The sequence below is a fragment of the Xenopus laevis genome, chromosome 1S (assembly GCF_017654675.1).
Source record: "Xenopus laevis strain J_2021 chromosome 1S, Xenopus_laevis_v10.1, whole genome shotgun sequence".
NCBI classification, from domain to species: Eukaryota; Metazoa; Chordata; class Amphibia; order Anura; family Pipidae; genus Xenopus; species Xenopus laevis.
Window position 1 is genome coordinate 120,811,556 of NC_054372.1, and position 15,425 is coordinate 120,826,980.

Genomic DNA, 15,425 nt, shown 5'->3' on the forward strand with positions numbered 1-15,425 from the left:
GCTTTTTTTAAAAATTGTTTTTGAGAAATAAACAGTTTATTATGCTTCCTCTACCTAACATTATTTTCACTGCTGCAAACAACTCAACATGTTGTTTGTTGTTTGTTATTCTAATATCATTCAAAAATCAGCTGGACAAATGTGTTAGACAGGAGTGTTTTGCATCTGGAAAAAACAATGGATACATAAACACATTTAAGAAAAGAATAATAAAAACGACGATTTATGAAATATTATTTATTAAACATCCGTTATAGTTTTGTGAATGTTATGCAGTAGCAACAGTTCCCCTTTAACTGTCAGTTTAATTTGTTTGCATTAAAATTAATATATTATACATGTATGTGATCTGTTATCCAGAAGGCTTGGGAAGTGGTGTATTCTGGTTATGGGAACATTTTATAATTTGGATCTCCATACTTTGCTAAAAATCATTGAAACATTAAATAAATCCAATAGGAATTTTTTGACTCCAGGTCAAATACAAGGTATGGTTAAATTATTACAGAGAAAACATTTTGAACTATTTAATTTAAATTGTGTCTGTTGAGCTCTAATTTGGAGCTTTCTTGATAATGTTTTTTTTTTTTTTAGATGTTTTTAGATGTTTGGGGCAGCTGAGCAGTCCACTAATGAAATAGGGCCCACTGTGCCCTGATTTATGTATTGTATGCCTGGAATCATATAAGGTGGATTATTCAGTCTGTGCTACCACTGTACTTTTGTGTCCCAACAATGCTACCAAACTAGTAACATTTCTATATGCCTTAGGATTGCTTTTATTGCCCAGGTACTGTACAGGATTAATCCACTGTAGACATAAAATAATCACATTATTCTGGGATGCCACCAATTGATTTATAGGTAAGACTGTTAGTTACCTAGTTTAAACACAAGTTTAAAGCTATCACAAGTGGCATGAAAATACCAGTGGTAACCCATGTAACTGAGATCATTTAAAAACAAGTCTCATATATGAAAATGTGTGTCGTTTTAGCATATGGGCTTGCAAGCTACATGGCTAAACAATTGCCAGCCACTCTTGGTGACTAATAGTCACAATGTGCTAGCACTGGCATTCTATAACTCAGTGATCCCCAACCAGTAGCTCGTGAACAACATGTTACTCTCCAACCCCTTGGATGTTGCTCCCAGTGGCCTCAAAGCAGGAGCTTAGTTTTGAATTTCTGGCTTGGAGGCAAGTTTTGGTTGCATAAAAACCAGGAGTACTGCCAAACAGGCCTCATTCTAGGTTGACAATTCACATCGGGGCTGCTAAATGGCCAATCACAGCCCTTATTTGGCACCCCAAGAACATTATTCATGCTTGTGTTGCTCCCCGACTCCTTTTTTTTCTGAATGTTGCTCACGGGTTCGAAAGGTTGGGGATCCCTGCTATAACTTATCTGCATGGCTAAAGCCAAATTTTGTTCCCAAGATTAAAGCTGATCGTATACTATGGCAAGGTCACCAAATGAGTGGAACTCCCCCCCCCCAAATGCCCACCTAAAATGGGCGATATCTGACTGAATCCAGTCAGTGGTCAGAGGGCCAAACTATCAGATTTCAATGGTGGGAATACAAGCTGTTGGAGTGACTTGAAAATCAAACATGCCCAATCAACATTTGGCTGATTTTCGGCCAGATATTAGTTAGGTAAACCCATCAGAGGGCTCCCCTTTTCTAAAGGTCTGGGGCATTAGCACCCGGACCCACAGTGGAAAGCGGTAAGCTTGTCCTCTTATTCCAACTAATACTAAATAATTTGGAACAAGCTACATAAGCATCTTGCAATACAATAGGATGCAGTATTCAAAGGTCATGCTTAGGGGTGTCCCATTTCCTTCCTCTCTATCAGCAGGACTTCACAGATTTTCTGTAAAACACCACCAGTAGTGTATCTAGTGCTGGCAGGGGCGTCTGGAGGCCACCTTCAAAAACCAGGCTCAACCGTCTTTATATATTAAGCCACACACAAGGCTGCATTCATGTTTGCACCACCCACAAACCTGGTAATTTTGATGCTGAACACAACTACCAACTCAATATTGCCACTAAGGGGGAAATTTACAATTAGTTTGAGGTCTTCGCACAGGCTGATTTGCATACGGTGGGAAATTTTAAGTTTAATGGACTTATATATTGCAGCAAATACATTACATTACAATTAAGTCCACGGAACCTTAATAAAGAAAATAGAGTTATATTAATGCCCTACACATGAGCCCACTGTATAGTTTATGTTCCATATGTAAGAAAATGTATGGGGGAACCCGGTTACCCCAAAAAAAAGTTTAAGGATTTTGCTGGCTATCGCTATGAAAAAAAGGAAAAGACGCCAGCGTTTTTTGGGACTTAGATAGAGTGCGAATAGAGTGCGATTGAGCGCTAGCATCTGTCTCTTTCTCTAGCGAAGTTACGCCTGCGCCCGTTAGTAAATCGGCGGTGCCTATAAATGGTAACGCTGGCAAATCCTCACCAGCATTTGTCACTTCACCCTTTAGTAAATTTACCCCTAAGGGACAAGAAAGTCATATTTATTAGGGTGTACCCCCACATTGGATAAAATTGTTAATTTTTACCATGAGCACTGTGCCACCATTGCACTTATTTTTCAAGGGTTTGTTGAGCTACTCTGGGACGGCGCACTTGCAATTTAGTACATTTTATGATTTTACTTGACACAATAGTGATCTGAAATCCAAAAAACAAAGTAGCCTGAGAGAACAGCAAACACTGAAGTGCAAAACCCTTCCTGCGCCAAAAGCAGATATTATTTGGAATATCTGGATATTACTTTTTGTTGAGAACTATCTATCGGCCCCTGAAGGAAAGATTATGTTTCCAGTACTATTCATAAAAGTAGTACACAAGAATATCCACAAGCAAGCTTTCCAAGATCAAATAATAACAGATTGATGAAAGAGGTTAGAGGTGAGTAGCGATGGGCGAATTTGCGCCGTTTCGCCGAAAATTCGCCAATTTCACGCGAATTTCGCGAAACGGCGGAAAATTTGCGAAAATGGCGCCGGCGTCTCGTTTTTGATGCCGGCGCCCGTTTTTTCTACGCCGGCAAATTTTTGCCGGGAATTTTCACGGGCGTTTCGCGGCGGCGAATCGCGCAAATTCGCCGCAAATTCGCGCCTGGCGAATAAATTCGCCCATCACTAGAGGTGAGTAGCACCTGATTTGCATGCATTTTTTCCATTCTTGGCCCCTGGATTTAATAGAAATAACTCCTTACTGATGTTGGCCCTGTTTTTAATAAAGGTATCATGTCTGGCTCTACTGCCCAAACATTACATTTTTGACACTGTAAGCTTTTTGCATAACACTAACATGAAACCTTTCCAAGCCATGTCATCTAAAATCTGAATAACGGAAATACCCAGAGGGGTAATTTAAATGAGCGTTTGTTGACTATGCTAGGCTGCTGGTCACCAGATCAAGATCTCCTAGTATATCTTCCTCTACCATTTGGGCAAAACTAATATACTATTTTTTATACTGGCAATTCTGAAGTATAATTTATCAGTGTTTTTAAATAAAAATATACTTCCATCATTTTTTGCTGTAGTTGTTGCACCAATTGACACTATTTTTGTTCCCAAAGCTGCTCATTGTACTTGTGTATTTTGGCACCAAACACCAATTTAATGAATTATATTTAGGCTTCCACAGCACATGCTTCTGGTCAGTTATTACCAGCCAGGAACCAGAAATCATATCTGACACGGACTAAGATGTTGGCCACCTTTATCATTATGTAGCTCTGTTGGCCTAAAAAGAAAGGAATCAGGAAGATTACAAAGGTCATTTACAAACACAGTCTGTCTCTACGAATTCTTCTAGATTGGCAGTTGTGTGGGAATTGGGCCTGGCTCAGTTGTACAGATAAGATGCAATTGCATGTGTGTGTGGGTTCACAAATTGGCTGCAAGGCACAGCTAATTTCAGTGCGGCATTAGAGCATCATTAGCATGTAATTCTTTGGGTATGTCTGCTGTGCCTATTGATGCATCCTGCTTGTGGGAACCTTGGAACTACTGGGCAGAGGTAGCACAAGGGTTCCTTAAGCTGGCCATAGACGCAAAGATCCGATCGTACGAATCAACGTACAATCGGACTTTCCCATCTCCCGACCCTCCACTAACCATTCAGATCAAAGTCTTTACCATTCCGATCAAATAGAACAGATCACCCAATGTTCTGCCCCTGAAAGCAATCGTACGATACTTATGTCTGACAACACTAGTGACAATCTTCCTCTGAAAATCATCCGATTGGCAATACACGCAGAGATATTATCGGCAGGCGACAGAAATTTTCTAACCTGTCCGATCGACCAAACGACCGATCTCCGACGGACGAAAAATGTCGGGACTCTCCACACATGGTCCGAAAATCGTACGAATCCACGATTCGTACGATCGGATCTTTGCGTCTATGGCCAGCTTTAGGGTCCTATTTATTTTGCTGTGTAAAACAAAATGCCCTGAAAAAGGTGTAAAAAGCCGTGTAAAATAAATGGTGAATTTATCAAGGTGTGTTGTATCTTAAGCCATGGGAACGCCCGATTTGCCTCTATTATTTTACATTGCTTCTGATCTTTGTAAGTAAGTTCCGGCAGACGTTTCTCAAAGAAAAAAGGTGCAAAAAAATTACCCATTTACTCCGTTTTTTTTACACAGCGATGCCTGGCAATGTGTGACAAATTTTGTTTTAACACCACATATTAAATCTGCCCCTTAGTGTCAATAGATGCAGTTGAGCACAATTAAAGGGGTGGTTCACCTTTATGTTAAATGTTAGTATGTAGCAACTTTTGAATTGGCCTTCGCTATTTCTTTTTTATAGTTTTTTAATTATTTGTCTTCTTCTTCTGACTTTTTCCAGTTTTCAAGTGGGGGGTCACTGACCCAGCTAGAAAAAAAATTCTCTGCAAGGCTACAAAAGTATTGTTATTGCTACCAGTGTCGGACTGGCCTGGCAGGACACCGGGAAAAAACCTCGACCCTCATGGGCCCCTGCCGGGCCAGACTCCTTCTCCAGTTATCTGTATTTGAAAAAAGAAAAATTTTCTGGAGCTGAGCGACGCCGTTGCACATGAGTGCAGAGTGGCTCCCTGATGAATTCACACTGAGCCGGCGTGTCACAGTAGGGGGGGCCAGAGGGGGGGGGCTCTGGACAACAGTCCCGGTTGGCCCCGGGCCGGTAAACAATCTCTTTAAGCAAGATGGATGCAATGTCAATTGGTGCGACTTTACAGAAGTACATAGAGCATTGTTGAGTGCAATTACTTTTAATCAACAGTGTCTATACACACAATATACGTGTCAATTTTAGCAAGACAACACTTGTGCCTGGGATCATAAAGGCTTGATAAAGATGCTCAGTGGAGACCGAAATGTTGCCCTTTTTTTGTATGCAAATGGGCTAATTAAACTACAGATACATTTTTCACTATTATCAGAGTGCTATTGGTTTTATTTCACATGGTGTGCAGGACCTGAGGGGCAGGCAAAGGTCATCCAGTTTGAGCACCTGACACCCTTTTCGGGTGTGTAATTAAGGGTTTGAGCTGATAAGTATGGAATCATAAATTACACTTTATTTATTCTGCACAATTAATTCGCCCCTTAGTGTTTTGTCTAGTAATTTATTACAAGTAAACTGATCAGTATTTACGTTCAAGCAGCAACAATTGGAATTTTAAAAGGTTTACATGTAAATGGCAGCAATATTATAGAATCATTGCTGATCAGTTCACTAACTTTTATAATCAACAACCTGTACTTTATATTAAGAAATCTGTGATTTTATTTTACAACGTTTTGCTGTTATGACAACACAGGAGTCTCCACATTTCCAGTTACTGCAGCTTACTCAGATTCATTGTGTAAATTTAGATTTCTGTCTCTTTAACAAAAATGTCACATGGTATACATGGATAGCTAACAACTAACATTAGTGGGAGGAGTAAAAACAATGTTTTGGAGCAAAGACCTTTTTATTTTTCAAGTCAAAACAGGAAGCGTGAAGTAAATCAAGGCAGACTTTGGTCACCCCAGATAGAGATACAGTCAGAATTAATCATTTCTATTTTCCACCAGATTTGTTGGAGCAGGACAGAAATGGAATCAGGTAATTTAAAATATTTTTGTAATTAATGATCACATAAAACAAAATGTAAGGGACATGCTGTGATATGCTTCCTTTTAATCATTTGCTAATACATGACAAAAATAGTCAGCTTCATTAAAACACTGAAAGAATAAAGTGAAATAAATGTCCACAAGAGTGGAACAGTACGGTACTTCAAGTGCAGGTTAATTAGAATCTACAATCACGCAATCATGATTAACCCATTTGAATTTTTTTTTAGAAATAAGCAAATAATCATGGGGGGGGAGACATCCTCTGAAAAAAAGCTGATAAAGCTTAGTTGCAATTTTTTATTTGTGATTTTTTTGTGATTATTTTTATTATTTTTTATTTGCAATTGCAAAAATGAGTAAATATGTCTCAATGTGTATCTTCACCATAAATAGCATATTTTTTAAAAGCTGTTGAGCTTTTACAGTCTTATCGAAACTGAATATAACCGTGCGATTTTAAAAATCTTTATCATAGCTTTCTGCAGTTGTGCTCAAAACAATGAGTTAACCTCATAGGTTACCATTAAGCTAGCTTTTAATGGATACAATTATTCGTTTTCTGCTAAAGCCTAATGTTTTAATTATTTTATTACTTAAAAATTCTTTAAAGAGATTTTAACTATTGCCCCGGTCTAAAGGAACTACATTCGATATTTTTGCCTAGAGACTTCAGTTTTATATCATAAATGTGTATAATTACTGCTATGGCACACCATTTGATTCTCTGTTAAAAGTTAACCAATTGTTGGCAACCCCAAGATGTGCACATTTTTGAAAACATTATTGTGAGGGTGTAATTTGTTTCGGACCAGCAAACTGATATATATTGGTCATCAATCACTAAAGGATATGTTATTATGCCTAGAATATATACTTATAGTAACTGCCCTACAGTTTTTTGGCTCAAGTTACACCAGAGCATTACACATTCATCTCCATGGTTTTCATGGTATATTTATAAAGCTGTGTATTCCTCATTACATATAATTTGGTGACATCCATCGCAATCATTGAACATCATATTTTACCCCATTATTTTACACGACTATAGGCATTTTACACCACTATAGACTATTCAGCATTTTATAAATATACACTGGATTTTAATCTACAATACCTGGTTTTCTAGTGCAATGTGTTTCATATATGATCTTAATTTTTTAATCAACTTTATAAAAAGGCCCCCAAAATACACTAAAAAAATTATTGGACAAAGATTTTATTGTGAGTCAATGGAAAACCTTCCAAATATTTTATACAACAGCACAATTAAGGAAGGTGATATGGCTATTAAAATCTGTTTCTCGTCATGTGCAAACATCTTCTGTTAATATGTATCTTTTTTTTATTTATAAACCATCCCATAAATGATCAGCATAATAATCTAGAAATGTAAAATTTACTCTAATATTTCTAGTGTTCTTATTTTTCAGCTATTAAGAAGACTCTCATGGACATGATGCCCCTGTTAATAAAAGCTTCACTCACTCTTCTTACTGTTTTATTGATCGTGAGCATGCTGTGGAAAAAAAGGAACTCTCCACCAGGTCCATGGCCAATGCCCATTGTTGGAAATTTTTTCCAGCTTGGAGATCAGATACACATTACACTTACTGATATGCGGAAAAGATATGGTGATGTGTTCCAAATAAAACTGGGTTTGATGCCTATTGTTGTTGTAAGTGGATTTGAGACAGTAAAAACAGTTTTGCTTAAGGAAGGTGAAAATTTTGCAGACAGACCAAACTTTTATTCTTTTTCTCTATTTTCTGATGGCAAAAGTATGACCTTTTCAGAAAAATATGGTGAAAGCTGGAAAGTACACAAGAAGATCATGAAAAATGCTTTAAGGTCTCTTTCAAATGAATCAACCAATTTGTCCAATAGCTCATGCCGCCTTGAAGAATATGTTTGTGCCGAAGCTTCAGACCTAGTTCAAGAGCTGATAGATCTGTCAGCTGAAAATGTTGCGTTTGACCCTTCCAGTCTTATAGTTATTACTGTGGCTAATGTTGTTTGTGCCTTGAGCTTTGGGAAGAGGTATGACCATCAGGACAAAGAGTTTCTTTCTCTTATTGACTTCAACAATGACATCCGAAAGGCTGCTGGGGGTGGACTTCTAGCTGATTTTATCCCTATTCTACGGTTCATTCCATCACCCAGTTTAAAAGCTCTAAAAAAATTTGTAAAATCTTTTCAAAGCTTTATTGCACAGTGTGTAAAAGATCACTTTGCATCATTTGAGGAGGTAGGTAGATGTTTTATGCATCTAACATTTTAAATTTATGCTGTAATATATTCATTTTGTGAGAGATGTTGGATAGAGTCATTCAATTGAGCATGCTGTTTTTTTTTTTAAATTGCCTTTAGAAACCAACGTGGCTACACTATCTAACTAGTTATGGGCGAATTTGCGCGGTTTCGCTTCGCCGAAAAATTCGCAAATTTAGCGCGAAATTCGCGAAACGCCGAAAAATTCACGAAACGGCGCCGGCGTCTCGTTTTTGATGCTGGCGCCCGTTTTTCGGCGCCGGCGTCCGAATTTTTACAGCGAATTTTCGCGGGCGTTTTGCGAATTTATTCGCTCGGCGCGAATCGCGCAAATTCGCCGCGAATTCGCGCCTGGCGAATAAATTCGCCCATCACTATATCTAACTAATCTATCTGAATAGAATTGTGAGTGGCTCTAACCTAAACTTATGGACAGTAGTAAATGAGGAGTTATAGTCCTAAAGGTGAACACACGGCCTTTAATCATTGGGACCCTAAATTAAGAACTGAGGCCTCACAAATATTCACCAAACTTTCTTAAACAGCAGAAACCCAGATTAAATAGATATAAGGTCATCTGAGGTTGAAAACATACAGACATAGTAAGAGGGCAAAATCAAGAATACAGAGATGAGGTCAAGCACAAACTGAATGCTCTTGTAAATTCGGGGGCTGAAATCAGAATACCATTTCATGGCGGTGATGGGTTCCTTGGTCATGGTGTATTTATCTGCAAATATGCACGTGATTGTTGCTAAATCCGCCATATCAGGTACATGAAAAAAGTAAGTGACTGACCAGAAAATAGAAAAACCAAAGCTCTATTAAGGTGCATGCAAATAAAACCCCTATTTCGTAACTATAGGCCCTAATATTATATAATGTATATGTTTATCTTTTTACTTATTAGAGAATATTTTGTACCTTTAAGCTTTTCTTTACAAAAGATTTATTTGTACATATTTCATGATATTATTCTACTCTCTTGAATTCTTTTTAGAATGTGATTGTATGTAATAGTTAGGGGCAGATTTATTAAGGGTCGAATTGAAAATTTAAATTTGAATTTTAGAATTTTTTTATGGTCAAAACTCAAATTCTGGCAAATTCAAATTCTGAATTATCTAAATTTGTTTCGAGTTTTTATTCGGATTTTAAGAATTTTTTCACTTTGGCCCTTTAAAAACTGAAATTCGACTAATCGTCACCTAAAACCTGCCAAGTTCATGTACAAGTCAATGGGAGCGTCAGGGATCAATTTGGGCATGTTAGTAGCCTTCCTGACATTCAAGGTTTTTTTTTTTGAGAAAAAACTCCAATTGAGTTTAGTCTAATTCAATTTGAGTTAGTAAAATTAGTGCGAGTTTAAGATATTCAATTTTTTTTATTAAATAACCCCCCAATTGAATCTCAAGTATATTTGAATTTAATAGAGTTAAAAAAACCTTAAATTAATTCAAAATTTGATCTTAAATAAATGTGTCTCCTCATGTGTATGCTATAGTTAGGGGCTTATTTATCAAGGGTCGAATTTCGAATTGAAAAAAACGTAGAAATTCGAATTCTAAAAGACCAACTGAGTTTTTTTGGGCGAATAGGTCAGTTTTCAAACGCATTGGTCCGTTTTCGGCCAAATCGAAGGAATAGAGCATTTGACCTGAATTCGATTCGAAGATTTTCCCAAAAAAAAAAAGGCTAAAACAGAAATTCGGCAGGTTTTAGATGGTGAATGTTGAAGTCAAAGACAGTACATGATACATTTTGGTATTCAAATTTTTGAATTTTTTTGGACTATTCCCTAGTCGAAGTACACAAAAAATAGCTCGAAATTCAAATTTTTTCATTCGAAAGTTCACTTCGACCTTTGATAAATCTGCCCCTTAATAATTTTCTAAACCACAGAACAACATCAGAGACATTACGGATGCTCTTATCCAGTTGTGTAAAGAAAGGAAATCCGAAGACAAAAATCAACAATTAAGTGATGATCAGATAATTGCAACAGTGAATGATATTTTTGGAGCTGGTTTGTATTCTTTTGCATTTTTATTACACTTGAACTGTAAAACAAGTTGTCCACAACTAATCTAAAGGAAGTGCAAATTATGGTTGTGTGATAAATAGCACTTTATTAATCAATTTGTAAGGCAAGCATTATAAATGCTTGAAACCCAAGGGGTGACTGACGTGCCATCCTTCCTAATCCCGCGAATAGCACCTGACCTGTCACTTTCTCTGAAACAAATGTCTCTCTTTCTTTGAACTACATACTGTCAGTCCTCCTTCCCGTGTTGCTTTTAACAATGCTACCTGTGTTTTTAACTTCAGTACAAAATACATAAAAGGCATGTAATACAAAAAATAAAATATGAACAAGGAAAATAAAATATCAATAGACAAGAAACATATCCCGAGTTACCCCTCTTACAAACTACCATAGGGGGGTTATTTATTGAACTCCAAAGCAAAAATCATGAAAAATTTGTAATTTTTTTTATAAGATCTGACTTTTAAAAAATCACAAATTTTTCAGAATTTATTAAATCTTAATCAGAAAATTCCAGCATCTCAGACCTGTCGAGGTTGAAGTCCAATGATTTTTTGATGTCTGCTTAGTTTCGTGCAATACACCAAAGTTTTTGCATTTTTTGGGTAAAAAATCTGAAAAAATCAGAGTTTTGGGGTGAAAAATCCAAAAAAATTTGCGAAAATCTGATTTTTTCCAGCAAAGCAAATTGTCGGGAAAATGTAAAAATAAATAAGCTTAAAAAACCCGAGCAGATTTGAACTGAGTTTGCAGCAGAAAATATTGAGATAAGATCGGACTTTGATAAATAACCCCCTTAGTGTTTGTTTAATGGGTTGAACAAACAGAAAATAAAGTCAGAAAGTCATATCCTGACCTCTTGAATTGTTTAATTCAAAATGAAAAAAAAATTGAAAATCCAGATTTATGTATAAATTGTGTGTGCTCTTAAAATCTCTATATAAGTATATCTAAATATATAATACATTCAGTAAGTGTAACAAAATAAAAAATGACAGTGTGCATATGTCAACATAAGTTTATTAAATATAGAGCAGGACAGTCACCACCCAAGCATATCTAAGTAAGGGTAGAAAAAACAGCCCTGCATGCATACACCTGCCATACATCTGGCAACACCTTGTGCTATGCAACTGATCTGACTATATCTATTATATCTAATTGTGCTAATTAATTTTGGAATAATTATAATATCATTAATTAAATCTTTGTCTGGTCTTTTTGTAGGATTTGATACAATTACTTCAGCTTTACTCTGGGCTATATTTTATTTATTGAGATATCCAGCATTTCAAGACAAAATACACAAAGAAATTGGTCAGTAAAAATATTCATACATCAAGAAGTTTGTGTTATTTGTTTTGCATGCATTTGACTGACAAAAATAGAATCACCCAGCCTGTGTCATAGACATATTACAATATATACAGCAACAAGAAGGGAAGAAGATATGTATGTGTGTGTCATATTACATGTGGTGGAATGGTTGAGGCTAATGAGAAAGGGACGGAGACAAGGCAGTGGTTGAAGGACCATAAGGTAAGTACAAGTCTGCTCACTTCAAATGTGCTGTCCAAGCCTGGGAACAAGTGAACAAGAGGTAGATGTAAGAAACCAGGAAGGAGGATGGTGCAAAAACACTGGGATGTTGGGATATAGTGATGAGCAAGATGCAAATACTTAGTAGATGGGTTGCATTTGGGTAAAGGTAGAGAAAGGAAGAGAAAGTATGTCAGGGAGAAAGTCTAACATGGAGAGGTTGAACAAACTGAAGAAAGAGGTAGTGGAGAGAGATTGATTTAGTGTGCAGCAGATGTAGAGAAACTCATAGTGGGTGAAGAATAGAGATAAAGCAGAGAAAAGGGACTACTGCTTTTCTGATACGGACACAAGAAACATTTTTCTTTTTATACTTCAGATCACATTTTCACTATTTATTTAGTAAACTAAACACTTAACATATTCTTCTAGAGGAAAAAATTGGATGCAGCAGAGCACCAAGATTTAATGATCGAAAAGACCTCCATTATACAGAGGCATTTATTAATGAAGTCCTGCGACATTCCTCATTTGTGCCATTTGGCTTACCACACTGGTAAGAAAATATATATATATATAAATATATCTATTGGTATATTAACCCTGGACACTTTCCCAATGCAACCTGTTGGTTCTTTTACATATTCTTTTACTATATCTTGTTTACCTTTGACTTGCACTTTGCTGTTGTTTGACCCTCACACCTCAATTCTCATAGCAATGCCTGTTTATGATTATTTTTTGAGTTGTTGAGGAAATAAATATCAAAATAACCATTGTGTTTTAAAGTATATATATATCTATATATATATATATATATATATATATATATATATATATATATATATCTATATATATATATATATATATATATATATATATATATATATATATATATATCTATATATATATATATATATGATGGTGTACTTATCTAGGACATTACTTTTTTCTCTTCTTTTTTTAATCATTATTAGCACGACTGTGAACACAAAATTGAATGGATATTATATTCCCAAGGGCACTTGTGTTTTTACCAATTTGTATCAAGTTAATCATGATAAGTAAGTATATGACAATAACACTGGAACAACACTTTTTATTCCTAAATCATTACATTATTTAGCCACCTTATGTAAGTAATTGTTTTACAATTATCCATTTAAATAAAGTTCAAAACATGGAAATGTCATTTATTGGGGTGATGATGATTATTTCTAATTACTGTCATTGGGGTAATTTACAATACCCGGTGTGGGGGGGGAGCAAACATTGATTTAAGAGAGAATTTATATTGCTATATTTGAATAAAAATATTTCTTATGTAACCCTAATGTAATAAATATCTTAATGAAAAGCATGAAATATGATTTAGACAAGCTGTTTGTTGACAGTGTTTTGAGATCAACTGATCACCAGCTAAAGGTCTACTGGTAGATCCCGATCTGCCTTTTGGGCACCCCTGCAATAGAGTCATAAATCCACACTGTCATTCATTCGGCTCTATCATTCTCTGCTTGCAGCACTTACAGCAATAAATCACAGCAAATAAAATTAAACTGTGCACTCTGTCCTGAAACCTAAATAGCAGAATGTAAAAAGAAACTGAGAGATTACATTGGGGCTGGAATCAGTAGAGCTGCAGGAATTGACTTCTGCTTTAATAATCTGTTGGGGAGCGCACACGTACTATCTGGCATAGAATGGATTTTTAAATTAATAATTTTTTTGTGTTATTTTTCCTTTAAGAATCAGTTTTGCCCCTGGGAAAGCTGGACTACGGTCCCTAAATCGCACATCCAAATGATGCGGAAGTTATGGGATGGGTGATTATACATTTAAGTGCCTTCCCTTTCCTTCCCTTCTTCGATAGAGAACTGCCTAACAAATGCAACACTCTATTCTAGGGGTGTTCCGCAGGTCCCTGCACATTGCTAGAGGCTTACAGCTGCTAACACAATGCACCATTCAGTTTGCAGAGTGCAAAAAAGTTGAGCCATTGCATATTTTTGCATGTCACGCACTGCATGGTGCATTGTAAGTGACCCACGGTGTGCTTTTTTTGTGGAAGTAATACTGTTTCAGTGCCTTCTGTTTAACATCCAGTTTATCTGTTTTATTTATAGCACTGTATGGAAAGACGCTGACACGTTTATGCCAGAAAGATTCCTTGATGAAAATGGACAGATAATCAAGAACTTGACTGAGAAGGTGTTAATTTTTGGAATGGGGGTGAGAAAATGTGTGGGAGAGGATTTGGCTCGAAATGAAATGTTTGTTATTGTGGCTACTATGATGCAAAGGCTGAAGTTGGTGAAAAGTACCAAACATGAATTGGATCCAATACCAGTTTACGGATTAACTTCAAAACCTAAAGCCTATTATCTTGTAGCTGAAGTGAGAAATTAGAAGAAGTGGAGTAAACTAGAAGTGTGATAAATGTGTAATAATCATAACAGAATGTCTCCGATCAAACATTATACAAACAAAATGAAGCTATGAGCAAAACCATAATGATCTCAGTGTCAGAGAACACTGAAAGAAATATAAATAAAACAAAGACATAAGAATTTCTGCAGATTTATCTGTTACTCCACATGAAGTAACACATAGATTCAAGTAGACTAGACCATCTATAAACATTATATAATGAAATTATTAACGGAGTAATCTAAAAAACTAAAGTTATCTATGAAAATGTGCATACATTTTATGTTCAAGAGTCAACCCTGTTTTATTGTACAAAAGAAATTGATTAGATTCCTGAAATAAATGTATGATTTACAAGAATTTTTTTTTTTTAAAAAAATTTGTCTTAGAGGGATAAGCAAGAAATAAGTTGTTTATAAATATTTATGACTTTATTTTTCAAAGTCCAAATTTTTCTCTAAAAAGTCAGACCTAACTAGAATCCACGATTGGACCTTATGTATTAATAAAAAAAATCACCATTTAATTAGATCGGGGACAAACAGCAAAAAATCAAGTAAAAACTGGCTTTTTTCTGAAAAGCCCATTTTTTTTTGATTTTTGCCTGAAAGGCCGAAATAGTCAGATTTTCTGGCTAATTAGAGCGCAGACCATAGAAACTTCCAAAAAGGATAACCTTGGTAGGTCTGAGATGCCGGGCTTTAATAAATCCCGAAAAAAGTCTTGCTGTATATTGAAACTTCCAAATGATTCCTTCTACTTCCAGATTGAACGTATTTATTTATTTAAGGGTACAAGGAAATGAAGTAGAAACAGTTGTCATTACTGCAATATACGGTATAAACTTGGACTATATATAACCCCAGTAAAGAAACAGATTCTTCTTTTGCAGTATTAAAGTCCTTCATTAATTTATTTGAAAAATTTCAAAGGCAAAATGAAGTTCAAGTGAAATTCTATATTTTCAGATGTACTGTATC

The 15,425-nt window shown here is 35.9% G+C and overlaps 1 protein-coding gene across 1 annotated transcript; it reads left to right on the forward strand.

Annotated features, from left to right (window-relative positions):
• The first annotated feature begins 6,014 nt into the window (after nucleotides 1-6,014).
• Nucleotides 6,015-14,805, forward strand: cyp1d1.S (cytochrome P450 family 1 subfamily D polypeptide 1 S homeolog). Its single transcript, XM_018242894.2, has 7 exons — nucleotides 6,015-6,144; nucleotides 7,592-8,406; nucleotides 10,332-10,455; nucleotides 11,704-11,793; nucleotides 12,448-12,571; nucleotides 12,993-13,079; nucleotides 14,142-14,805. The coding sequence occupies exons 1-7, from the start codon at nucleotides 6,135-6,137 to the stop codon at nucleotides 14,422-14,424; spliced, it is 1,533 nt and encodes a 510-aa protein (XP_018098383.2). The 5' UTR covers nucleotides 6,015-6,134; the 3' UTR covers nucleotides 14,425-14,805.
• The last annotated feature ends 620 nt before the right edge of the window (nucleotides 14,806-15,425 follow it).

Excerpts from the sequence above, each read along its gene's own strand:
- cyp1d1.S (XM_018242894.2), top strand. Across the intron at positions 10,456-11,703 it reads GAATGATATTTTTGGAGCTG|GATTTGATACAATTACTTCA; the intron begins GTTTGTATTCTT and ends GTCTTTTTGTAG. Across the intron at positions 11,794-12,447 it reads CAAAATACACAAAGAAATTG|AGGAAAAAATTGGATGCAGC; the intron begins GTCAGTAAAAAT and ends ATATTCTTCTAG.